The 27322-nt window shown below is 37.1% G+C and overlaps 1 protein-coding gene across 7 annotated transcripts in view; it reads left to right on the top strand.

The window, feature by feature from the left end:
• Nucleotides 1-27322, top strand: part of TRPM3 (transient receptor potential cation channel subfamily M member 3) — a 406906-nt gene that overhangs the window by 140110 nt on the left and 239474 nt on the right. For 3 of the 7 annotated variants that reach the window (XM_077790275.1, XM_021541498.3, XM_021541500.3), the window contains exon 1: nt 51-300. The exons of 2 other annotated variants lie outside the window; for them this stretch is intronic. In XM_077790275.1, coding sequence (XP_077646401.1) covers nt 211-300 — 90 coding nt within the window. In that variant the 5' untranslated portion in view covers nt 51-210. Of the gene's footprint in view, nt 1-49; nt 301-27322 lie in introns of those variants that run through there. 2 more of the 7 variants (XM_021541495.3, XM_031507405.2) reach the window with 2 other exon arrangements.

A 27322-nucleotide genomic window follows, 5' to 3' on the forward strand; every position in this document is an offset into this window, starting at 1 on the left:
TCGCCTCCCTCGCTCGGGCCGCGTTGGGCTGCGCGGGCACTGCCGGCCCCGCGCGGGAGGCTGCAGCCCAGCCCAGCCCAGCCCAGCCCAGCCCAGCCCAGCCTCTGCCCTGCGGCACCGAGCGGGGGATGCCCGCGCCCCGGAGGGCGGCTTCCGCGGTAGGCGCTGTCAGGTCTGCGGCTGATCTCCCGCTGGGATTTGTGGACAGTCATGAACCAGACCGAGGCACCCCGGCCACTCAACTGGACCATCCGGAAGCTGTGCCATGCCGCCTTCCTCCCCTCTGTCAGACTCCTTAAGGTACGCTGAGAGCCCGCTTTGCGTTCGAGAACCGGTGCCTGCCGCTGAGCACCTGCCTGGAGGGCTGCGGTCGCTGTTGTTGGAAAGTTGATTTAGAAATAGTCCCAACTTTACTATTAATTACCTTGCATGCTGCCTTTAAAATCCCTGTGAGTACCTGAGGGTACCAATATTGTGCATCTGTATTCTATTCAGGGTGTGTGTTTGCCCATAAAGGTCTGTGAAAGAGGTAAAAAAGGAAGAGAAGGTGGATATTATCTGTGCTTCAATTTGCTTTGTCTACCAAGCTTTGAACTTCCAGGGATGAAGAAGGTGTCTGTTTCTAAGGCGTGTTCCTTTGTGAGCAGCCCTCTGCTATCTGTTCTTTGGGTTACCTAGCCCTAGGCAGTACCTGAAGATCCAATACTACTCTGACCAACTTGCAACTGGAACAATATGTGGGTGGACAAAAATTATCTTGCTTTGCTAAAAGCTGTACAGGGCAATAGGATCAGTTAAAAGACTGGCAGTGCAGACAGCATCAGTGGAACTTTCAGATTTTTAAAAATAATTTGTTCAAACTAAGTCTCACGGTTTTGAAGGTGCTTTTAAAAGTGTTTTAAAATGTGCTTTCCTAAGAAATAATTATTTTCTGTTTGAAAAAATTATTTGGGATTATATAATGTGGAGGGCTTTTATTCTCAGCAGGCGAAGTACCATTACTGTCATATGCCCCACTGGAGCTGTTTTAGAGGTATTTGTAGATGGAAAACAAAATCCCTTGAATAAACTTTTTGGTGAAAAATAGGTTACATTAAATTAAAAAAAACAGGTTACATTAACCTGAAAAGTCTTCTTTGTTCTTGGAACATCTTAACTCGATTGTACAATGAAATTTTAAACAATATACTATTTTCCCTGTAGACTTCGTTTTATAAAATGTTTTATTCATTATAATATTTATCTCATTTCATCATAGTGTTTGATAGTTTGGCTTTGAAATTAACATGTAGCCAGGTAAAGCATGGCTAGTATGGCAGTGCATTAGATGGTAATGGCTTGATATAACCATTTGATTTTGTGTGAGTAGCTTGGAAATTAGGTCAGTTCTTACTACTGCAACATGCTTGAGCAGTAGTGTAGTGTATGACATTGCACTTAGCAGACATATGTTGTATGTATAATTCTTGTATATATGATTCAAGTGACCATGCTGTGTATCCTAGCAGTTGTTTTTCACATGCTCACAGGAAGGGGCTACGGTTGAAAAATATTTATATTTCCAAACCAGATGTATGGCTGCTGGGGGAATAAATTGTGAGCATCTCCAAAGAACAAAAGAAAGATAGAAGTTAGATTTCTAAAAAAAACAAAAAAAAAAAATAAAATTGAACAAATCAGAAAGTGGTGTTGATTGTTTTGTAAAGGCTTCCCCCCCAGCCCCAGAAGCACTCGTGAGATTATGCAAACTCCACAAGTCCCATGCTTTTAGAACAACATAATTTTTGTGAGGTGTGAGGACTCAGATGTGAGGAGTTTTACTGTCATTCTTAATACCAGTGGATCAGGGGCTGATGGGGCGTAGTCTGCAGTATTTCTTCTTCAGTAGATGAATGTTGCCCCATGTGAATTGTTTCTCTTCATTGCTTATTAAAGATGAACATTGTGATTCATTATTAAAAGAGCTGACTAAAAAGGATTTTCTGAAGCTACAGCTATAACCCTTTAGGGAAAGATAGTGACTGGACTCTGCAGAGTTAAAAAGAGCAGGGAAAATAACCAGAGATAAGCAAGCTCTGCACAGAGGGTGTGCAAGGTGTGGGATAGACCACAGCAAAGACGGTGGAACTCCGGCTCCTCTCTCAGCTCATAAGCAGTGCTTGTTGACTGGAGAGGGAAATGCATGCATCAGCATCTTCAAGGCTCCCCCCAAAAAAGCTTTAATTTTTGCTCCTTCGCTTTGTCTTTTATTATTTAATGTGTTTAAAGAAAATGACTGACATATCAGGGGCTCATTGTCTGAATTCCAACAGCCAATCTGAGGAAATTCTTCTGTCATCAAGGAAAGAGTGTAATAACAGCAGCATTAAATTACCAGAGGAGTAGTATAAATATTTTTCTGCATACAAAATATTCTTTCCTATTGCATGTTTTTCTTCCCAAAATAAAGAAGAAACTTTAAAGAAGACACCTTTTTCTAAATGAAAGGTGCTCCTCTAAATCCAAAAACATCGGAAAGGCAAGTGCAATAATCTAAGCTCATTTTTTTAATTGCTCAGTTTCCAATTGGATTAAATGGTGTTAAGGGCTAATGCAATATTTTTACTAAGTAGACATTCAGTAGACCCTTTCCTATACAGCTTTTCTCTGCAGACAATATTCTCAATAACAAAATAAATTTTGCAAAGCCTCATATGTTATGACACATTTTTATTATTTTATTATTATTTTATTATTGCCTTGTCCATCATTGTCAAACTACTTCAATGAATACTGCAAATTTGGTTAGAGTAAAAGAAAATGTAAAATACTATTTTGTCTTTTTAATTTCTATATTTATTTTAGTCTACCAGAACAAAACTAAATGACCATTAAATTCCAAGATAAGCTTTTCCTAAACTTGTAAGAATGAGAGATAGCAGAGATTTCCTCTTGCACACACAAAAATTCACTGTGACATTACCTGGACTTTCTTAATAAAGAGAATGAACTTTTCAATTATTTCCATGTTTTTTCAATGAACAGTTTAAAGTTCTTATCCTGTGGATACAATTTTAAATGTAGCATCACTGCTTTCATAGTGGTGGATTTAAATAAACGCTGAAATCTAGAACTTCATGGAGGCAAGGTTTTTTGTGTTGTTTTGCAATTGCTGTTTTTTTTTAAATAGGTACTGAAAGGAGTTATTCAGCAGGTAGGTTAAGCTCCTGTTCCACCCTGTTGAAATAGATGAGCAGTGCTTAGTTGCATCAACTGATATTGCATAGAACTCTGGCCACAGTGGTCTCATTTAATTTAGATAAACTAGATTTGTAGATGCATCCAGTTTAGCTCCCTTTGCTTTTCTTCCAGGCATGTATTCTGTTATAACCCACTTCACTAATACCCTCATTTTTAGGTGTAGTTGTGTAATTCTGTTTTCTCAGGTTTTCTGGCAGGCATATAGAGTTCTAGGATGTGTACTTGCAATACAGCACGAGGATCTTGGGATTGAAACAATTTATTGTTTCCAATTGGTGGGATTGAAACAATTTATTGAGTTTTTTACTGCTTGTGTTATCAGCTCGTTCTTCACTGCTCCCATTTTTTTTCCTCTAATGAGTTACTTCCTGTAGCACATTCCATGCTGGTATTTTTTTGTAGTTGTTTCGATATGCTTAAAACATGCTAACACACTGCCTAATGCTTTCCTGTCTGAAGTAGGGACTAAGAAGTGCTTTGAGCACATAGCAGAGAGGGTGGCCTTGTGTGAAACTGTCATTCTCTTTAGATGATCAGATTAGTTTTTTAAAATCTGGACATTTTAGAATAATGTTTTGGGTTCTTAAAAATGAATTAATGAATTAAATAATTAATTAATAGCATAATGCTAAAGACTTCACTCAGAGGGCACTATGCCCTAGGAGAGGCTGCAGATGTACTTCTGCTTGAAACAGATATGCCTGCCATGAGATTAAGAAATGGGCAATATGCTCAAGAAAAATAAATAAATAAATAAGCTGAGAGTAGAAGAGGTCTGAATGAAAAAACATCAGCAATGTGCAATAAGCTTTAACAGCATAGATTTTTAGATGTGCAAGAGTAGAAATACTGTATGAAATATTTTAAAACAACAGATTACCCACCTTTTTTTTCTTAATAAGAACAGTACATTTTTCATAATGTATCTGGCTTGCATGTCAATAACTAGGCTTGTAAGGCAGGAACTTCGGAAGGACCAGAAGAAAGGAAACAGAGTCAATCAGAAGAAACACTGGGGGAAATGTTTTGGTTATTCTTCTCCAACATACAGGTTGGCAAAAATGGCACCTTAGCCTACAAATAAATAAGATGATTTACCTGACCTGGGCAGTAGTCTATCCTAGCTCCTGAACTGGTGGAAGATTAAAGAGATCAGACACTAAATTTCTTACCAAATGAAAAACTAGGTCTTCTTTTTGTTAATTGTTTTATTTAATTGCCCTACCAAGAATGCACAAGTTAACCCAAGAGAAAATTAAAACGATGAAAAATAGCTCATTGGAATGAGACATAGTGTCTTTTGATTGTGAGAGTACATATGAAATTATGAATTCTTGACTGAACAGACAGATGTGAATAAAAAGGATGGACAATATTTCTTCTGCTACTGCTAGTTTGGTTATGTCCATAAAGAAAGTGTCTACAAGAATAAAGACTGGGAAATACGAGGCAGACTTTATGAAGGTACATGGTGAAATACCACTGTTCAATGGCTTCCATCAACTAAGATTACACTGATATTTGATTACCAAAAATAATTTTATTTCAGGATAATTTAAAAAAAAACAGATTTGGCAAATTGGGTGAAGAATATTGCTTTTCCAGAATGGTGGAAGAATGAAGTTTGTTCTTAAAGTTGCACCTTATGGAGGTAATTTTATTTCCAAAATGGATTGAGGAAATTAAAGAAAAGTTATTGGACTGATAGAACAGTCCTGTATTACAAGAGAGGAAACTTTGATAAAGATTTTTAAAAATTCTTGAAAGGTGGATTTTTGTGCCATAATCATGAGAGGGTAATGTTAGATTGTGTGGTCTTCAAAAGCAGAATCATACGTTTTTTATGTTACTTTACTGACTATCAGTGAGAAAATAGGCAAACATTTAAACACAAAGGCATTCAAAATGCTAAAATGTTTTTGCTCTTTGCTACTCTTTTGATGTCCAGTTTGCAGTGACGTCTTCTACCTCATGCTTAATAAATAAGAATTCTGATTATTATTTTATTTAATTTACAATATCCACCCTTCAAAATGCAAAAAAAAAAAAAAAAAAAAAAAGATAGGACAGGTTTACTAAGTCTTTATTGAAAAACTGAAATTATTGAAACAGAGGTAGTATACCAAACGATTTTGAAAGTAGTATGTGCAATACCACCAGTAAAATTAGGGTAGTAGTTTACCTGTGTCTGCACTCAGCTTACTGAGTTAAATTGTAATAATGAATGAGCCAACACTATGCATCGATGCCTCAGGAGGATTTGATGCATTTGGGGAAGCCCATAAAATCAGACTGACACACAGGCGTGGAGAAAGTATCAGTCAGTGTGACAATCTTTTTATCACAGAATTACAGAATCACAGAATAATGAGGTTGAAAGAGACCTTTAAGATCATCAAGTCCAGCCTGTGCCCTAACACTTCAAGTAGACTCTAGCACCAAGTGCCACATCCAGTCTTTTTTAAATACATCCAGAGATGGTGACTCTACCACCTCTCTGGGAAGGAAATTCCAATACTTTATTATTCTTTTGGTGAAAATATTTTCCTAATATCCAACCTGTACCTTCCCTGATGTAGCTTGAGACTGTGTCCTCTTGTTCTGTCAGTTGCTGCCCAGTGGAAGAGACCGACCCCCACCTGTCTGCAACCTCCCTTCAGGAAGCTGTAGAGAGCAATAATGTCACCTCTAAGCCTCCTCTTCTCCAGGCTAAACAACCCCAACTCCCTGAAACATTCCTCACAGGGTTTGTGTTCCAAGCCCCTCACCAGCCTTGTTGCCCTCCTCTGGGTGTGCTCAAGCATCTCAATGTCCTTCCTGAACTGAGGGGCCAGAACGGGACACAGCACTCGAGATGTGGTCTCACCAGTGCTGAGTACAGGGAAAGAATGAGCTCCCTGCTCCTGCTGGTCACACAATTCCTGATGCAGGCCAGGAGCCATTGGCCTTCTTGGCCACCAGGGCACACTGCTGGCTCATATCCAACTGGCTGTCAACCAGCACCCCCAGGTCCCTTTCCACCTGAACACTGTCCAGCCATACTGTCCCCAGCCTGTAATGCTGTAGGGGATTTTTGTGTCCAAAATGCAGAACTTGGCACTTAGATTTATTAAACTTCATGCTGTTGGACTCTGCCCATCCATCCAACCAATCTAAGTCTCTCTGCAGAGCCCTCCTTCCTTCCAATAGATCAGCACAAGCTCCCAGCTTAGTGTGGTCTGCAAATTTACTATTGAAGGACTCGATGCACTCATCCTTGTCTTCTATAAAAATATTAAATAGAACTGGTCCCAGCACAGACCCCTGAGGGACACCACTGGTGACTGGTCCCAGCTGGATGCAGCAGTGTTCACCATCACTCTCTGGGCCCAGCCAGTTCCTAGCCCAGCACAGAGTGCTCCTTCCAAGCCGTGGGCTGCAGCTTCTCCAGGAGTGTGCTGTGGGAGACAGTATCAAAGGCCTTGCTGAAGTCTAAATAGACAACATCCACAGCCTTTCCTGCATCCTCCAGATGGGCCACCTGGTCATAGAAGGAGACCAGCTTGGTCAGACATGACCTACCCTTCGTAAACCCCTGCTGGCATCCTGTAAGTCCTGTGTGATAGCACTCAGTATGAATTGTTCCATTATCTTACCTGGTACTGAGGTCAGGCTAACTGGCCTGTAATTACCAGGATAAATTCACTAATAGCAAATCTGTGTATTATGGTGTGAAATACAGATGAGTTTCATGCATGTATGTAGGTTTTATTCAGAAATAAATTATTTTATAAATTTCTGTTTGACTGTCAGAAAGAAAATAGTTGTATTTATCACCTTTGTAATACATGTTGCATGTTTCTGATTCTGATTCACAGGTTTTCTGGGGTGTATTATTTGTCTTTAGAATCACAAAAGCCATGTTTCCAGCAAAGAGAAAGCTTCAGCATTTTGTTCTGTGTTCTGCTCCCTATGCCATCAGTTCCACCATTTAAGGATGGCAGGAAAAAGACCGAGGGCATTGCTGATCTGTGCAGTCTCACTCTTTAATGTAAAAGATTAATTTTACACCCCAAATCAGGGGAGCAATGGTTGTTGCAATGTAGCTTCACAAGGCCTTTGCACAGGTGTGCGTGCATTACTCTGCTCAGCTGTCAGCTGTGCCTCTACTACTTCTCATTCTATAACCAAGTAATGGCAGAATGCTGGTTGACATTTCACAGCTGATGTTGAAGATAATACGCCTTTGGAAGTTGCACATTCTCAAAAACTGCTTATTTCTTGAAGTTGTGCTTCTCATCAGCAGTAAGTTGAGCTGATTCCTTTAGTGTGGTAACTGGGCATGTTCATGTGTAAGGATTTTCTGACAGATTATGCCAGTTCATTTCTTTTGAAAGGAAATAAAATGTGAAAGTTGATAAATTTTTTTCCATTTTATACCAAGTACTCTGTGGTTAATTCTTTGGTGCAGAGTACATTTTCTATATGACGTGGGGCGAATCAGAGCTTGTTCACTGTTTGCCTTGTTGACTGAATCTTTTCCTTGAGCGTGACTTGGGTTGATGGCCACTGACTTGGAAGAGATGTAGCATTAAATTACTTTCCACAACAAGGGATATATTCCAAATTAAGAAAAAATAGAGTGAGGGATAAAAACAAAGAGTGTAGTGGTGGAAGTTATGTTTCCATGGAAAAACCTACATGTAAGAGGTAGACTCATCAGTACCATTTTGATAGCAGAGACTGTGGTCTACTAATGTCCTGTAAAGGGAAAAAATAGCTTTGATTTTCAAGTTGGAAAGAGCTCTGAAAATGCAAAGTTTCTTGTTTCAAACAAAAAAAATTTAGGAGCTAAAACAAAAATATTTTTATTTCTAGGTATGTCACTACCATGTGAGTGCTTATTTTTTTTTTTTTTTTAAAGAAGTGATAGAAAAGACAATGTTAAATTTTCAGTCTTGATAAAGCAGCTGTGGTAGAAAAATACTTAGCTATTTAAAATAAGGAATCTGAACTGTTACAGGTTTTTATTCTCTTGCACCTCAATTTCATGAATGTCTCTACCTTCATCTTAAATACCACAGTGAGGTTTTGCCTTCCTCTGTGCACATGGCCAATGGGTTACAGTGACAAAGATAGGATATCAGAGAGGTACTCTAGGATATTACCTTTTTTTCCCCTGCGTACAGAAGGTTTTGGTTTGATCTCTGCTTCTCATGAGGTTCAGACTTTTCAGATTTGGGTACTTACAAGAGGTGGCAAATGGCACTGCTTCCCACTGGCCTTTAATTGATAATATGTGAAACATTACATTTAACTTGCTTATCAGAATGTAGATGCAAGATTCCTAATTTTTGACTGTGTAAGAGATTATTTAAAATAATTTCCAGAGAAATTAAAAAAAATAAAATAAGTATTTTTTTATGTATATTAATAGAATAGAAGAAAAAAGAGACCTTGTTTCTGAGCAGACTATTGTTTTTAAATAATTTGAAAATGATTCTAAGTGTAGAAATCATGCAGTTGAGGGATTAGAGGTACAATGTGTTGGAAAAATCTTGTTCTAAGATCATAAGACTTTAATGTTGTTCTGCTATACTGCCCCTTATATTTGGGAGGTTGCCATGTGAAAAATTCAGGGCACAAGACCATAAAGTGGAGCTGAGTGGTTTTATTCCACCTGAGCTGCTAACAAGACTATGCTACAGTGTAAAAAGAAATGCCCTTGGGTCTCACTGAAAATTTATGTCAAAGCTGGTAACAAGTATGAAATAAAATCACTTCATCAAAAATATCTTTGATCTCCCAAATAATATAATGACATAAAACAGTTTGACAAAGTGCTTTTAATAGTGTCAAGGAAGTTACTAAGAAAATATCAAGACTCTATTATGTAATTAGAATAATCACCAGGCTGACTTTTCATTAGTGAGAAGGTGACTGAGTGAAACACTTTTTTTCATTTAACTTTTTCTTCACCTGTTGCTTGTAAACACAGACAGGAGAGACAGCAAATTACTGAGCCATCATAATTAAGAATTTAGAGAGGATCCATTATTTTGTTTCCGAAGGATGCCCTATTTTTAACTTCCTGGTGTATTGAATTGGTGTGGCATGTTGCCACTGGGTCTGTTGTAATGAAATATCACAGCTATTTTGTAGTGCAATGGCTGGATGTTCATCGTTGCATATAGCTAAAAAAGAGACCCAAACAACTGAATAAATGTATTGCAGGATAAATTGAGGACCATTCAAACTGACTTTCCCATGATTGTATGTAGTGTTTTCTTAGTGTTCTGAATAGCAGAAGGGATTTTCCAAATACCTTCCCTACCTCCCTATTCAACTTTTGTGCTTAGTACTTCAAATTATTAGGTAGTGTCTTATTCAGGAGATTAACAGGTTTGATGAACAGTGTTTTTTCTGGTTGAAAATTGTGCATTCTTACTATAAAACTGTCACTATCTGCACAACCCAGACATAATACTACATCTTTTCTCAGTTTTTTCTCCCTACATTTCTGCCCACCTCTCTGCTGGCCCTTTTCCTGAACTGCATTACTCAAAGAAGTTTTCAGATATTTATCTTCTTAGCCTGTGCTCACAGAAGCAGTAGTGGTGCCAGGTTATGATGCCAATAATTATGACAACAAAATTGCTACATGCAATACAGCTTGACTGAGCCAGCCAAGGAAGAGGTCAGCTCTCTCTGGCTGAAGGATGGATAAATCAGATATCAATATTGTCCAAAATGCTTGTTAGACAAACAGAGCAGTAGTTAAAGATATCCCTTTGTGTTTGGATGTGACAGCTTTAATTTTGTACTGTTCTTGATACTGTTGCCTGAAAAGTGATACTTCTTGGAAGCCATGTACTTTATAAAATTACTCAGTTCAAATACAAACTTGTCTTAAATAAGAATATGGTGCCAATTTTTTAGAGATTCTACACTTAATTTCTTCTGTGAGACCAGGATAAATTGAGATATGCCGTGAAAAGAGACATGATTATTCTACTCTGCCACTAGAACTACTTCAACACACAACAATGATTTCTTACAGGTGATTTTCTAAATTCCTAAAGCCATTACCCCCACAGGCAATCTTTTCAGTGACCATATCTATGTTTCTGAGGCATCTGCCTGGATCTTTCTTGCTGCACTTAAAATCTATGATTTCTTAGTTTGTCCACTATGAGCAGAAGGGACAGATGTGGCAGCTTTTCCTGCTGAAAAATTCTTCTGCAGTGTTTGGAAGTTGGCTAGTTTAATAGATCCATGATATATGGTTTTTTGTTATCTTCCAATAGAGATTATTAGATTATTTATTCCACTACATCCTCCACAGAAGTTAGACTGAGAGTCCCTTGCTGCTCATCTTTTTCTCTCTTCCTCTAGATGTCAAGTATCTTACTGAAAAGACCAGCATGGGTATGTGAGACTCCTGCTCAGCCTTCCATTGTAATCCTAGTTCTATAAACTAGGGAAGGGTTAATAAGGAAACATAAGGTATCACAAAACTCCTTCATTTCAGTGTCCTGAGGAGACTGAATAATACTTGTGTTGAATTGTCTTCAACATTTTTCTAATTTAATTGACTTTACAAGAATGTGAGTTGACTAGTATCTATGACTTCAGGGAGATTTTTGCGAAAGCTCAGTCCCTTTCTATTTGCATGGCAGAAATACTCCTGATACTTTGTGTAGCAATAAAACCAATGCTTCCTAATGCCCACATTAGCAAAGAAATTTTAAAACTCAATGTGGAGGACAATCAGCAGCACAATACTTATTAAGACACTGAATTTCAAGCATGTGTGCAATCTTTATTATATACAAATGAGGAAATTTAACTTTTGTGTGCATTTCTCTGGAATAAAAAGGTGATTTTGAGCCTTCTAACATAATTGGAGGGGAGTGGGAGCAGAATAAAAAAAATGTTTACAGAGCTATCCTACTGGGAAATTAAATGTGATCAGCTTTTTTAATCTTGATATGTGCTGTCACTTAAAAATAATTTAAAGATAAAAATCTGATCTATCAAGACAAAAATACCCTGTGCAAGCCCTTATTAATGGTAACTGCGGGAGCTTTAGCTTATTCAGGATGGGAATAGTAAATTGCTCAAAGGGGCTTTTTCCTTTTAGAATCTGATAACTGCTATTACTAACATAATCTGATGATGAGGTTTTTTCTTTTTGTAACTTTTATTTCCCAAGTAGTGCAAATTTTCTGTCTTATTTAACATTCAAAAATTCTTTACTAAGACATACCATGATAAAATTGATGTCTGTGGAGCTAGAGCAAGTGGCAAGAACTATTTTTCACTCAATATTTTAGTCTGCCACAGATGTGAATGCAATAGGAAGTCTTTAAGCAAGTACTGAAATAAGAAAATAGTTCAACTAAATTACCTGAAAAATTTAGTGTCTTGGCACTATGAGATATGTTAACACAGTTAATTTCCATTAATTTATTTCCAACTCATCTGAAATCCAGTTGTATCAATGGAGACACACCCATTTTTTGGTGGTGTGACCTGAACTTGCTAGATAGCAGAGCTTGAAGCTAAAAGGGGAAACAGTTCAATAGTCCAGGATATGTATGAAGCACATTTTGTTATTTTGGTTCATGACTGAGTTTGTGGCAGGTTTTCTCTGCTGCAAATCCTTGTGTGGACAACCAATGCTGCAATTTTTTTCCATATCAAATCTCACACACACTTCTCTAAGAATAAATAAGGAGGGCAAACAGCTGAACCAAACTACTTAATATTATTAACTAAGTATGAGTATCTGCAAAGAAGTGTGTGGGAATTAATAACTAAATTGATTAGAAGCAAAACATAGAAAAAAATTGCTTTTAAATTTTCTTTGAGCAAAAAGTAGATGTTCACAATCCATGACAATTCCAGCCCTTGGTTGCATTGGTGCAATCAGAAAATGAGATTTTATCATATTAAAACCACATTAATGGTGGAATGTTGGCTCCTGGTGCTCTGGAAATGCATAGGGGAGCATACTCCTTTAGCTTGTTTTGTGGAATGCAATTTATCAGTGGGATCATTTTATGTGATGTTGCTTCAAGCATTGATAAGTAGATTCTTGTGACAATCATCCCAAGCCTAATTCTCTTAGCACATGACATTAAATGCTCTTTTGAAACTCAGAGATCATTTCATGTCAGGAAGGATTTCTCTCCAGTGGTGGTTTACACTTGGCTGATGTGGTGGCCCTAGATACTTTCTTCCTTGGCCTTGGATGAAACAGGGTTAATACTGCAACACAATCTGAACTCAGATGGTATGTGTCTCTTCTTCTCTAGCATTTCTACCATCATGTTGTTGAACACAATGAATGTGTATGAATAGTCTAGAAAAGATGCCAATGAAAAAATCCCAGTTTGGAAGTATGTATTTTGTATCATCATGAGTAAGGCTACTATTAATATTCTCAAAGTTGCCTTATTTTTGTGTGCCTTATAGTGCCTTATTTTTGTGTGCTTGGAATTAATATCCCTTGAATGTAGACTGATTTTTACAAAAACTGCTCAGTCAACCTACTCTGGAAGTAACAGTTCCAATGTGCAATGACACCCTGTTACTTTGTTTCCTAAGCTGAAGAAATTGAAATTGATAAAATGAGGAATTTACAAAGGGTCTGTATCAAAACTGTTCCACTAAATTTTCAGCTCTTTCTGGGTTTCCTGTTGTGTGCTTCCACGATGCAATAGGCTGTGCATCTGAATTTTTCCTTTGATATATTTCTCAGAAACTCAAACGAACTGTCATTAAAACACTTGTTTCCTGCTGTGACGACTTTCAGCTTTTCACTGGGAGACCACAGGCAACAAAATATAACACACTTGTTTCAGTGTTAATTAGAAAAAAAACCAAACAAGAAAACCCAAGTAAGTTTTTCAAGAAGGGATGAGTTATGGAGAACTCATTTGTGTAGCTGATATGTGATCTGAATACTCTGTAAATACATAAATGCTAAAACACATTATGCTTAAAGCAGGGATAATTAATATATCCCACCTCTTTGGATAACATACATATTAAGAGATCTCTGTTAATACTACCTAGGTTTTTTGAATTCCATTCATAGAAGTGGGTTATTTAAAAATAAAAATTAAGTAGGTTGACAAGAAATATTGACAAGACTTTATAAATAAAATAAAGCAGATGAAAATAGAAAAGTTAAAATTAAAGAAATTTCTTTGGATTTCATGTAAAAAATAAAATCCAAATACATTTTAGAATGCTGTATTACTAATATCAGTTTGTTGCAGAAAGTTTATCTAATCAAGTTAATCCTTTCACTAGTTGCTGTTTGCTGCCTGCTTCCTGATCTCATTCTGGGGAGAGCAGATTAATACTTCCTGATTTGAGCTAAAATTAGTTAGCTCATCCATAAATCATAAAATTACAGAATATCTGGGATTGGAAGGGATGTATATAGATCATAGGACCAACTCCAAAACTCTTGGTCCTCACAGAACTTTAAATGGTACGACTTAATCAATTGAACTTTGACAGGCTTGGTGGCCTGATCACTTCCCTGTGGAGCATGATCCAGTGAGCAGCCACCCTCTGGCTGAAGAACCTTTTCCTGATGTCCAATCTGTACTTCCTCTGTGGAAGCTTCAGTCCCTTTCCTTGTGTCCTGTCACTGTTTACCAGAGAGAAGAGATCAACCATCTTCCTCTGTTGCCCTCTTTGAGGTATCTGTAGGCTGTAACGGGGTCACTCCTCAGCCCCTTTTCTTCAAACTGAACAAAACAAGTAACCTTAACTATTCTATCTCAGCCTTGTTTTGAGGGATCTTGGCAGATCTCTTGCTGTGGGGGTGCTCTCCACCTTCTCATCCCCAATTTGTTCATACAACTTGGATAATCATTTCTCAGATGCAGAATCCAGCACTTGCTCTTGTTCAATTTAACAATTGCCCAGCTCTCTGGTCTGTCCAGAAGCTGTGAGAAGCTGAGAGGAAGCTCAGAGAAAGAATTTAAACAATTATTACCTCTCTTTTTGCACAGGTTGTTTATAGATATGATTTTCCAGAGTGTCCTATTCTTAGTTCATCAATAGTGTGAGAGGTTTTTGCTTTAGGACCAATCAAGTCTCAGCTTAGCAAGTTGGGTTATAAAAGATGCACTAATTTCTATTAAGTGCCTTCTGTTCATCTTCTGAAGACTGGAGTCTTTGTTCCTGTTCCTGACTCAACAGCAACACAAAGGAGTTTGTAGTTCCTCCTACTTTAGTATGGTAGGCAAAATGACTGAATTTACATTCGGCTGCTGCATCTAGATCCTTTATACAAACATTAAAACATTACTTGACTTCCCATTTGCTATTTGACTTTCAATATTTGAAATAGTGGTGAAAAGGAGTTCATGGTGAACAGCAAAATTGAAGAGCAGGCAACAGCAGCCTGTTTCAGCAAAGAGGACCAGTTGTATCCTGCACTCTGTTAGGGCTGTGGGCAGCAGGATCAAGGGAAGTGATGGAATATAAAAGATTCTATTACTCTAGGATATATAAAGCAATCCCATCTCTCTGTTTGTGACAACGTAGCTGAAGTGCTGTGTCCAATTCTGGGGGCCCCAGAACACGAGGATATGGACTTTGCGAAGTTGAGTCTGATGAAGACCACTAAACTTGTCAGGGAGTTTCATACAAGACATGCAAAAAAGCATTTGGTTTGTTCAGCTATATGAAAGGAAGGTAGAGGGGAAATTATATTTCTGCCTTCATATAACTAGAATAAGGGACCAGAGGACATGAAGCCAAATTTTCTACTGGGATGCTGAGGGTCAGGACAAGAGTAACAGAAACGAGTTGCTATCAAAAGCATGGGTAAGCACTAAAACAGGTTTTCTGGAACTGAGCAGTCTGATCTAACTGGAGAAATCTTCTGATTTTTGCCTTCCTGATTTGATTTTTCACTCAAACTTTTTTTGAGCTTTCAAAATGGAGCAAAGGCTGTTAATCTTCAAAGAAAATGTCCTGGTGTCTGTTCAGTCTTAAAATGTGCACAAAGATATATTTTTAAATACTTAAGTAGTGCAGAACAGTACTGCAACTCTGAGGCTGTTATCATAGAAGCTTCTTGAATTCAGGAGGTGCCAGAAGAATCTTCTGAAGTTACCCTCAGTGCTTGGTGGCAGCAGATACATCAAGGGGTAAAGGTGACAAACTTTGTATGTATTCTGTAGATGTGAAGCAGAGTAGTTTCTAGGTACACATTACATTGCAGTTATGTTCTAGAATTGTTTTTACAGAAATGGCTTTGCAACTGAATTTCACAGATTTTTTGGATGGCTGATTGTATCACCATTGAAGAAACTGATTTGCAGCAACCAGCAGCTTTCACAAAGTTCAGACAGCTGCTGTGTCTGTGAATCTTACACATGCTAGCAGTTGAGCTAGCAATCTTTATCAGCTTCATGCTGTCAAGCTGTTTGTTTTCTGTGACCTACTTAATTTAAATTTGAATATTTACTAATTTTGCACAGCAATGCACAGTGAGGCTATCCATCATTTCTTTGGCAGGACTTCTTTAGATTCTTTATGAGTGAGTACTAGACACAGCTATGGTAGAAGAAGCATCCCTGAGGATCCTGAGGCATGGTTTTGTCTTCAGGCTCCATCTATCTCCTTCCCAGAGAGAAACACGAGGATCCTTATTGTCAGTTAACCACAAGCTTTTGCTGCTGCAATTGTGGCTGCAAGGGTGCTAGGAAAATGGTATGCGGATGACAAAGATCAAAGGCTCTGGGACTTCATGTGTTTCAGATCTCCTTTGAATGTTTCTTCTGCCTGGTGCAGAGGCAGTGGTTGATGTTGGTTGATGTGGAACACAACTGGGTGGAAACTGAAAGGCTGCAAAGCTGAGAGGCAGCCCTGGCAGAGGCCTAAGGCTCTGAGCCAGATTGTCCCCAGTCATCTCAATATAAATGGTCTCATTCCAGCTCTAAGCTGTGGTGGGCTTGCTACCCCACTGTTTACACAGTCAACTTCATGATCTGATTGGGGCAATCAGAGCTTAAAGGCTTGGATAAATCCTTGCATGACAATGCAAAAGTGATCTGATATATTTATTCTTTATTTGGAGGAGGGAGGAACAGAGCACCAAATGGAGCTGTGGAAGACCTTCTAGTCTCACTTAAATCATTCTGGGTGGTAAAAGAACTGTAAGCAGTTGAGGAATGTAAATGATACGTTAGTTCCCTGCAATCTTTTCCATTTCTTTAGATAGACAAATTAATCACGTTTATTTCTACATGTTTGTACATATTGTACATTTACACTCAGTTAAAGTATACTTTGGGGAATAAAACAATTTTAAAACCTGAGCTCTATTTTCCTTAATCTTTAATGAAGAAAAATAAATAGGAGAAATATTTTTATGGCTAAATAGTCCCCCTTGCAGAGTGCACTGTATGACCAAATTTTCAGGGTAAACTACTAAGCAGTCAATAGACTCTTTCCTTCTTAAAAATCTGCACAGTGTTTGAAGCATTAATCAACGTATTAATATGGAAAATAGAAGCAAAAGTGTTTCTAGTGAAATTAGGTGTGAAATTAGGAATTCAGTATTATTCTTCACTTTCAACCTCACTATTGCTTTTTCAAAGGAAAACATGAATGATACCTCTCTGAAAAGCTCAGGAATTATTTCTTCATCATTGGCACTGAGAATCATACCCATTAATTGCTGTTTGTAGTGCAGGCTTTATTTTTTATTTCCCAGTGTTACACATTCATCATCTTTATTTTAAGCTTACTATGAATTAGTAAACCAGTGCTGTGGAAGATTCACTCAGCTCCAACTGAGTTGAATGTATGCCCATTATACATCTCCTTGTAGATTGTGCCTCATGGCATGATTATGGGTACAATCTGAAAGAAGGCATACAGTGTAGGAGATCACAAGTGTAGTTATCAATCCTGTCCTATAAGAATATGTGAAGTACAATCTGTGTCCACCAAAGGTCTCTTTGTTCAGTGCAGGGAACAAAAAGTCTTCATAAATCTCCAACTTGCTAATAGCTCTGTACTGAGATACTGAAACTCAGAACTCCTCACCCGAGGTGGTGTTAAATACTCTGGAAGTATTATCTTCCTTCCATTTTCCCACCAACTGGTCAAAGACTGCTTTCTCTTTCTTCTTCTCTCCTTGAAAGATGTACTAGTGCCTAAGTGAAAGCAAAGTATCAACTCAAGTTGCCCTTAGAGTGTTTCTTCCCAATCCTCATGAGCCATTTGGATTTTCAAATGTCTCAACTCATGAACAATTTGGATTTTCTTTTCCCTTCTTCTGCTTCACTGTAGCAGAGGAGAATGAGTGAAAGGTTTATTGTCGGTGCCTGGCTTTTAGCCAATGTCAAGCAACAACAAGATTGGAAATGTTTTAATCAAAAGTAATTGAGCAAAACATGGATATCTACAATCTACTGAAGGTCAGATCATGTGATTTTGGAATGGCTTTGAATTATTATATAGTATTATATTTTACTACTATTATAGTATTTTTATATTTAAATATAATAGAAAGAGATCTCATTTTTCTTTTTAAAATATTTTCTCAACAGGAGCTGAAAACAAAAACTCATTGCATTGAATTAGTTTTACTCTGTATTTGGATGAAAAGAGAAACAAATATTGTCTTTCTTAGTAAATATATGGTCTGTCATTGATAAAATATAGCAGTTCTGATAGAATTCAAACTAAAAAAGGGTCTTGGATTATTAATTAATTTAATGTTTGGATCATTCATCATGGATAAATATTATGTACTCTGTCAGTATTCCAATTTCCAATTGTTGCTTACGAAATACCATACTCATCTCAATATTTTATAAACTCATGTTTAGATTTGTACTCAGGAAAACTGGTGGGAACCTAGGGGAGTGTCTTCTCAGTTTGTGATGCTGAGAGCCACCAAATTTGAGACTGATCAATTGACTGAGACAGAATTCAGGGGAGGAAGGTAGGTAGCATTAAGGATTCAAATGTAATTCTAAAAGTTGTGAGCCAGTGAGCTGAACCAGTACTTCAATACAGAAGTACTCCCATGTCTTCAATATAGAGTTAGATGGACTGTGTAGGTTTTCCTGATGGAACATAAAAATATAAGGTTCAGCTGATTCATGTAATCACTAAGATCCCACAGTTGTGTCTCAGGCAAATACACTTAGGCATATTACCTATCTAATTTGGAGTGAGTAAATATTTCTCGGCTTTGAAGTATCTGTTTTTCATTGATAAGAAAGTTTACCTAATCATCTGCATATTTCAGAGTCCTCTAGCCCAGACCTAATGCTTTGTTGTGACAAAATACATGGTTCACACAAATACAAATAATTTTTCTTTTTTCAGATTGTTATTAATTTTTTTGAATGTTAATACGGAAGGGTGATAAATATAAGTTATTCTTTCCAAGGCCATGCAGACTGAAGATATAAATAAAACATTACATAAGTATATCTAAGTATTAGTATATTAATACTAATAATATTAGTCTCTAGCTAAAAAAAATAATTTTTGGATACAGCTACTTTAGATTTTTTTTAATGAAAATTACCTACATAATTATGACTTCTTGATTAAACTAAAATTTTTACCAGAATGCAAGAGCTATATGACCACAAATAATAATCTGCCTCTTCTTAATCCTTGCAGCAATCACATAAGAATACATATATCTGAGATTAATAAAAAAACATGCCATGTTTATCACACTCAGTATCTGTGCAGAAGTAAACATAAAGTGAGTTTAAGATAAACACTAATTTTGTTTTAATCATGTAGTTGTTGCAATCAGATGCCTAATAAAGGAAAAACAATTAAGAAAAAACATTGTCACCCTCTCCAGAATGACTTTTTATTAGGAAATGGTTGTATCTTACCAAGAAATGTGATAATAACCTGCTATTGAAAATTTGCCCCTTCAACCGTCCTCCAGCTCCTGAGTCCTGAGTCCTGATCTCACTGAGGTATATGTACAGCCAGCAGAGAGGCCTAGTTCATTTGAAAACAAGCATTGTTTGCAGTTGCAGTCTTGGCTGATTTTGATGCTTCTGGTACAATGTCATGTTATTGTAATTTACAGTCTTTAGCGTTTTCCTGACTGGAACCATATAATGGCAAAAAAGAAATTAGGAGAAATTAGGCCCATAATTCTGCCTCTATCCTTTCATAGAATTTTGATTACCTCTACCTATGGCAAAAACTTTTGCTGTTGTGCTTGGATATGAACACATAAAATGAATTAGGTTGTAGAAAAATGAATGGTTATTTAAAAATAAAGCCCCTGGGCAGTTTCAGGGCTAACACCATAAAAAGTTAGGGTTTTTGGCTTGTAGGGCTTTTTTTTTTTTTTTTTTTTTTTTCTTTAATAGATTATGTACTCCATAACTTGATATATTGATTGCTTTTCTTTGGGCCTTGCACATAACAGAAGTTGTAAAATACTCAGTTGTCTGGATTTTTGTAAGGTAAAGTAATGCAAATGTGTTTTTTTCCTTTAATTTGTTCTTAATATATTGTTGTGGAGATAAAACTGTCTTTTTTCAGAATGGTATTTCTAGTCTGATGCATTTGTGTGGTATCTTTAGATGTGGATGGATCTGGAAATATTTCAGATTCTGTGGAATTCTACTCCAAATCCTACAGACATGATCAGAGAAGGTTCTTATATAGACTACACTGAGATCACACTCAAATAGTGCTAGTATTTCAGTCTCTATGTCTGGATTAGACAGGGATAATTAGCTGTAGTCTTATTTTGTAGAATTTATTTGATCTATTTTTTGTGTACTTATCTGCAAATAATTTATGACCAACAAAAAAAAATAGTTTGAGACGCTAATGAAAATATTTTCTCTCACAAGTCTGCTATGTGTTATTTTACAGGAAACTGTGATAGAAATGTGATATTGTAGTGGACTTACAAACATTCTTATCCTTTTGTTGCTTTAAAGTATATTTAACAACGAGTTCACTTCAGTTGTGATTGTTACTTGGGTGAAACTAGTGAAGATAAGGCAGCTTCCATTTTTTTTTTTATGACAAGAGACTCTGGTTTTGAGAGTAATGCAATCTTTTCACATCCCTTTTCATAGAATCATAGAATTGTTAAGGTTGGAAAAGACCTTTAAGATCATCAAGTCTGACTACCAACCCAGCACCATCACAATGTTCAACACTAGATCATGTCCTCAAGTGCCATATCCCCAAAGTTTTTGAACACTTCCAGGATGATGACTCCATCACTTCCCTGGCAGCCCATTCTAATGTTTTATATTCCTTTGGGTGATTTTTTTTTTTTCACCCCCAAATATATAACATAAACCTCACCTGGTTTGAGAAGTTGAGGCAATTTCTTCTTGTCCTGTCACTTGAGCCTGGGAGAAGAGACCTAAACTCACAGCAAAGTCCTTTCAGGTAGTTGTAGAGAGTGACAAGTCCCTTCCTTCCATCCCTCCTCTTTTCTCCAGGCTAAATACCCCAATTTCCCTCAGCCACTTCTCACAGGACTTGTGCTCCAGACCCTTCACCAGCTCTGTTGCCCTTGTCTGGACTTGGTCCTGCACCTCGGTGTCTTTCTTGCTGTGAGGGACCCAAAACTGAGCACTGGACTCGAGGTGTGGCCTCACCAGTGCTGGGCACAGGGGGCTGATCACTGTCCTGGTCCTGTTGGTCACACTATTGCTGATATAGGCCAGGATAAAGCCACTGCCTTTCTGGTCACCTGGACACAGCTGGCTCATGTTCAGCTGCTGTTGACCAGCACCCCCAGGTCCTTTCCCACTGGGCACATTTCCAGCCACTCTGCCCCAGTTCTGTAGCACTGCATGGGGTTGTTGTGTCCCGAGGACAGGACTCAGCACTTCACCTTATTGAAACTCATACAATTGGCCTCAGCCCATTGATCCAGCCTGCCCAGATACCTCTGTAGAGCCTTTCAGCCCTCTAGCAGATGAACACGAGGACTCAATTTTCTGTCATCTGCAAGCTTGCCTCACAAGGGTGCACTTGGTGCCCTTCCCCAGGAACCTTGTCAACAAGGATGTTAAATAAAGCTAGCCCTGATCCTGAGCCCTGGGAAACACCAACCTGGAGAATATTTGAAAACATCTATTACTGACCTCAACTGGCATGGTTTATAGGCCTTTGGTTACTCTTGCACTTTATTGTGGGGATCCGTGCTTCTGCTCAGATCAGCTGGCTGATTGCTGTTCTGGAGGCTGACAATTATTCCAGTTCATTGGGTTGCATACAACTAATGAAGATACAGTTGACTTCTTTGTTACCACCTTATGGAGTATCATGAGACATTTTCTGAAAAAACGCATTTTTGTTTGATTATCTTACCTAAAACCCTACAATATGAGGATTTATAACATCCATTGACAGTTGACTTCTGCCTTCATTATTAGAATGCAAGTCTCTGCAAATACATAAATTTCCTTTATATAGAACATTTGCTTTTGTGTGGAATGGTTTACTCTTATAGAGCATCTTTTCCAGCTGAGTGGTTTGTCTCTTCAGCTTACATGCACTTTGTTGCACATTCCTAGTTTGCATTTTTTTCCTGTAAGCCCTGTAAATTAAGCATTCCTGCTTGTCTACTTTGCAACATGAGATTTATAAAGCTGATTTTTGTCTTTGCCATGACATCATGCTTTATTTACAATATAAATGTAGAAAGTTATTGCTTCGGATCATATTTTTTTTTCTCTGAAACTTACTGTTTTTTACTTTGATTTTCATATATTCACATTTGATTATGAAGCCAACATTAGGCTGTTTTATGGACATACATTGTATGATGAGCCTCCATATTTAAATAGAAAATATTTGTTTTCTTCTTCTACACATACAGTTTATGTTCTGTTTATATTTTATGGCTTTTCTTTTGTGTTAATATTTTTCTAAAAAATAATATTTAATTTTTTTTTGTTGTTAGAGTCCTAGTAGGCCTGAACAGAAAGTCTTTTCCTTATCCTGATGTTTCTACTTCAGAACACACCTGCGTTCATCTCTTCACATGATGGCACCTAAGAAACCTCAGTTCAAAGGCTCCTCTAGTCAATTTTAAATTATTATATCAACTTTCCTTATGTGTTCCAATACGTACATGATGGTAAATTCCTGCAGGTTATTCAGGTGAGATCTTAGTATATTTTCTTGACATTTGATTACTTTTTAAAACAATTAAAATATAATGAGTTTATAGGATACATTTTCTTTTTCATTAAAAAATGATTCTTTTATGTATCACTGAGTAATTGAATCCTCAATCAGGGAAAAAATCTCACCATAAATTATTAAATATTCTGAATGTAGTTTTTGGGGTTTTTTTTTCCATTTGAGATGAATATTTCAAGAACTACTTCCCTTGTAGTGTATCTTTAACATTTCCAAAAAACTAAATTAAATTTTAGTTTATTAAATGGGAATTAAGAACTGGTGAATGATGGTAAATCAGTACTTTAGGACCAGTTCAGCTTAGACAGAGCAGGTCACAGGAGTTTGTGGTTGTATCACACAAACCTTGTACATGATGTAGCCTGCTTCTTTTTCTGCCACTCAAATTCTCTGCTCAGTCTCATCTTGAGACTCATCACTTTTTCCTGTTCAATAAAGAGCAAAGGAACCAGAGAGTTAATAGTCCCTAAAATGGCTTTAGTCTATTCATTCAGACCAGAGAACTGTATTTCTCTGCATCCACTGAGAAGCATCTTTTAAATTAGAGATTGTTTAATGTTATTTTTTTCTTTTAAGTTATTTAAAGGAGTGCTTTACAGCTAGTCCTACCTGCTCTTCTGTTTTGAAACTGGTGTCTGAGAAAGGAGTGTGTGACACTTTCTTTAATAGTACTAAGCCAGCAGTTTCAGCCTCTTCAAAGGAAAAATAATTTTATTTGCATGTCTCTGGAACAGTTCAACAGGATGTTTTCTGCAAGAATAAAAGGGGAAATAACAGGAGTAGATTTTGGAAAGTGGCAGGATTTAGTTCAAAGCCCAATGCTTTGAGCTGGGCTTTGGACCTCCCTCCAAATCCAATACTCAGCACTGAAATACTCTAGGAATTACTGCATTTCTTGAGCCTTTAAATTCTTCTGGTTGTACACAATACCCATTAGATTACCAGCAGCAGCAATAATATTCAGCCAGATACATTCTTTACATGTCTGGTTATGTAAATGAAGTATATTCCAATGTCTGTGTACATAATTGACTAAGAAAATATTTTGTGATCCTTGCCTGAAAATGTCTGTGTTTTAATGATGTATTTTGATCTGGGGCTTTTGCACTCCTTAGCTTTCTCCCTGTGCAGAAGTAGTCAAAAATTATTTTGATGGAGTCAGTAAACACATTTCTATTATTACATTTATTATTTCATTGTGTCAGTACAACTCATCAGTCTTTGCTTAAGTTTTGATCTGAAAACACAAACCCTGGAAAGGCCATGCTGTTCAATGTCCCACATCAGTTTTACACAGCTAGCAAGTCAAAACCACTTGATGTTGCTGTTTGTATACAGTGCAGCTTCATAATAAATATGTGTAATCAACTTAAAACCAGGGAACTTTTCTTCCTTCATCTGTTTTTATTAATTTTGCATACAAAAGGTGGACACACACCTCTGTATACAAATCAATTGTGCATTTTACCTATATGTAAGTTCAATATTTAAATGCAGTTCATCTTCTACATGTTTATCAGTAGTGATAGTGTCATTACAAAGACTGGATAAGCAATCAAGTCCAGATGCTTCTCTCTCTCTTTAAATCATCCTAAATTGTGGCCAGCAGAAGGCTAAACAGCAGTGCTCATATAGACAAGCCAGCATATGGCAGAAATTAAGATGTTAAGACATCAATGTCTTAAAACCTCATGGACACAAATAATTGTTTCAAAGGGAGAGGAGTAGAATGACGGGTATATCTACAACAATTCCTTTATTTCCATACGGCTTGCAGTGATGATTGTTTTCTTTTGGATAGGAGTTTTTGCTTTTGAAACTGTTCCCTTCTTTCTCTTCTATTCTCGGTAAATATTTTTGTTTAAAAAAACCTGAAAAGACTGTTCATTAAATCCATGTGAATTTGCACGAGCCATTTACGTATACAGATCAATGTTTCTTCACTGTGTTGGTGTAATACATGGCTTTTTATCTTCCTGTGCCCCTTTTGAAAAAATGTAGCCTAAAGGCCTTAGACCTCCTAAAGAAACAGGAAGATGATCAAAGTGTTGTTTTTATCCTCACAGGGTGGAGAAATTACACCATAGCTCAGTGCTAGGAAATATGGACAAGGAGATCAGTTCCTCTCCTATGTCCATGAGTGAACTACATAACTGGTAAGGAAGTATGAGAATGCAGGCACAGTTTTCTGCCTAGGAAGATTTCTGGAAATCTTGATTACCTGGTAGGGAATATACTGGCCACTGGTAAATGCTGCATCTTTCTTTTATTTGCCCCCAGTCTCCCCCCACCATCCCTAGAAAGGAGCATTTGGAGCCTTCCTTCCTTCATTTCTGTCCTTGAAGAGTGAGGGGAGGCATCCGTCTAAAAACCCAGGAAGTGCTGGGAAGAGAAGGAGTGACTAAGGGCACTCTTGAAGCGCATACCCAGGGGTTCCAGAAACCTGAATACTTTGGGAATTCTGTAAGTTTTGAAGGCTGAGGTTTGTAGGCAGGCATCCAAATGCATTTTGGCATGCTAGGTGATTTTTACAAACATTGACATTGTAAAAATGCATGAAAACTAAACTCAGCAGGATGTTATGATGGGCATTGTATAAACATAATATATGAATGAGTCCAAAATTATTGCAGTGAGAGTGCCAAGAAAGAAAGAGATGCAGAAATTGGGTGTTTGTATAACCCATACTCCAAGCTGTAACACACAGAGCATCATAGCTGAAACCCGGCTGCTTTCCTTACTTATTTAAAGAGCTGGTGATTTCTGGTTCTCCAGGGGAGCTTTAAACTGTGCGTAGTTACTGTGAAACTTGGTACTCTCTACAGAAATTATTCACTTGAAAGTACCATTGCAGGGGTTGATCTCAAAATAATGACATTGCGCATTCATTTTAATATAATACAATACTTAAACTATATTTCATGCTCACTGTATTTTACTGGTCCAACTTTAACAGTTGTTGCTGTTATTATGCTGCTACATTTTCTTTAAATATTTATTAAAATATTAATTAAAACATATTGTTTATTATCTCATCTGTCCAGTGATGCTATCCTTCTGTATTTCAAATCCTCCAAGTATGAACTTACAAAGAAGCTCTTAATCATGGTGGTGTGGAAGTGAATTTGTCCTCATCCTCATAATAACAATTTAAGGATCTTTGCCACATGATTTGACTGACTTCTTTTCAGAATATAGATTTTTAAATAGATTTTACAAGCTTTGTTGTAACTATGGTGTATATAAGGATTGTAGAAAAAAAAGACAAATGTTTTCAGAACAGTCTGCTGTTTTAACTTGTTTGGTCTCTGCCCCTCCAGTCTTGCCTGGTGAAAGCTTCTTTGAATCCTGTCAAACTTCCATTCATATTAGTGCTTATGGGAGTTAGGCATCATGTGAATATTCTTTCTTAAATGAAAGTGTAAGGTCTTTTCTATTGTCATCTTTCAAAAGTAGCTACTCTTGTAAGTGAATGAAGAAGTTACAGAAATGCTGGTTGCCAGAAGAAAGACTCATGTCTCAGAGAGATATCATCTGGAAGTAAAATAGTGGTGGTTTTCACCTGCTGAAAGATAGGATATTATTATGTGTCTTTTCTGAGGAGGAAAAAAAGATTTATTTTGCAATATCTTCAAGTCTTTATGAATTTGTAGCAATGACTTTGAAAAATAACTACGGTGATAGAGTGGAGAGGTGTAATTCCTGAGTTTCATTGTGTTACTTCATGAGAACATTCATACACACACACACACACACACATATATACATACATACATACATACATATATATATATATATATATATATATATAAAATATTTGAATATCATCAGATAACTAGAAATTAAGATTTCAAGATTACTTGTTTTATGTGTGCAGAATGTGTAGAACAGGATTTAAAATACAATAAAATAATTGAGGGATACTTAAAGTGTACTGAAATTATGATTGATTTTTTTCACTCAGTAGGTAGTTAATGGCTCCATTTGAGATCAAATATAGGCTAGAACAGTTTTCCTATCTCTCAGATAAGGAAAACTCTGCAAAACATCTATACTTGTAGAACCAATATCTCCTTAAAAATTCATCAGTGTCTTTCTGAATTTACAGTAGTCCTTAACCAAAAATCATCTGTTGCTCCCCACAAAATTTGCCAGTACTTCTTTACATCGATTGAGTTGCTTAGATCTCATTTACATTTATAATAAACAAGACAGGAAATAGTTATCCTTCACGTGTGTGCACTATGCAGAAACAAAGGAGCATAAAAATATCATAATGTGCCCATATCAAATTCAAACACAGCAAGTAATTATGCTTCAAGCATGGCTTCAAATACACCAAGTGCCAAAGCCCTCAGAATATCTGCATTGTCCCCAAAAGACATTGTGAGTTAAAATCACTGGGAATCTCTGCTGCAGACTGTAGAGGTTCTTCCGATTTGTTAGAACCCTAATTTTTGCTTGCCTACACTGGAAGGCTGCTGACTTCACCAGATACATGAAGCAAGATAAAACAAACTGAAAGCACTTTCATCCTTCTGATGGTTTTTTTCTCTTTTGTCATTGCTCTAGTTAAATAATAAAACAATAAAAAACTCTATTCTCAGAGTGGAAAAGTCTGGGTCATTGAGACACATTTCTGCTACTACAACTGTTTACTGCCCTTCACATCATACCTGTATGTGGGGAGGTTTTATCACTGCTGCACATACCTGGAGCTCTGTTTACAGGTTTTGTGAAGCAGCCTCCTTTTTAACATAGGCCTTCTTAGAAGTGAACTGTGACTTCCTCTAGGGAGATATCATCGTGAAGGATGTCCTTGCTTTCTAGTTTCATGGTACAAAATGAAGGTTTCTCAGAACTACATTAAATTTAGAAAGTGATGAAA

The sequence above is a fragment of the Lonchura striata genome, chromosome Z (genome assembly GCF_046129695.1).
Source record: "Lonchura striata isolate bLonStr1 chromosome Z, bLonStr1.mat, whole genome shotgun sequence".
NCBI lineage: Eukaryota > Metazoa > Chordata > Aves > Passeriformes > Estrildidae > Lonchura > Lonchura striata.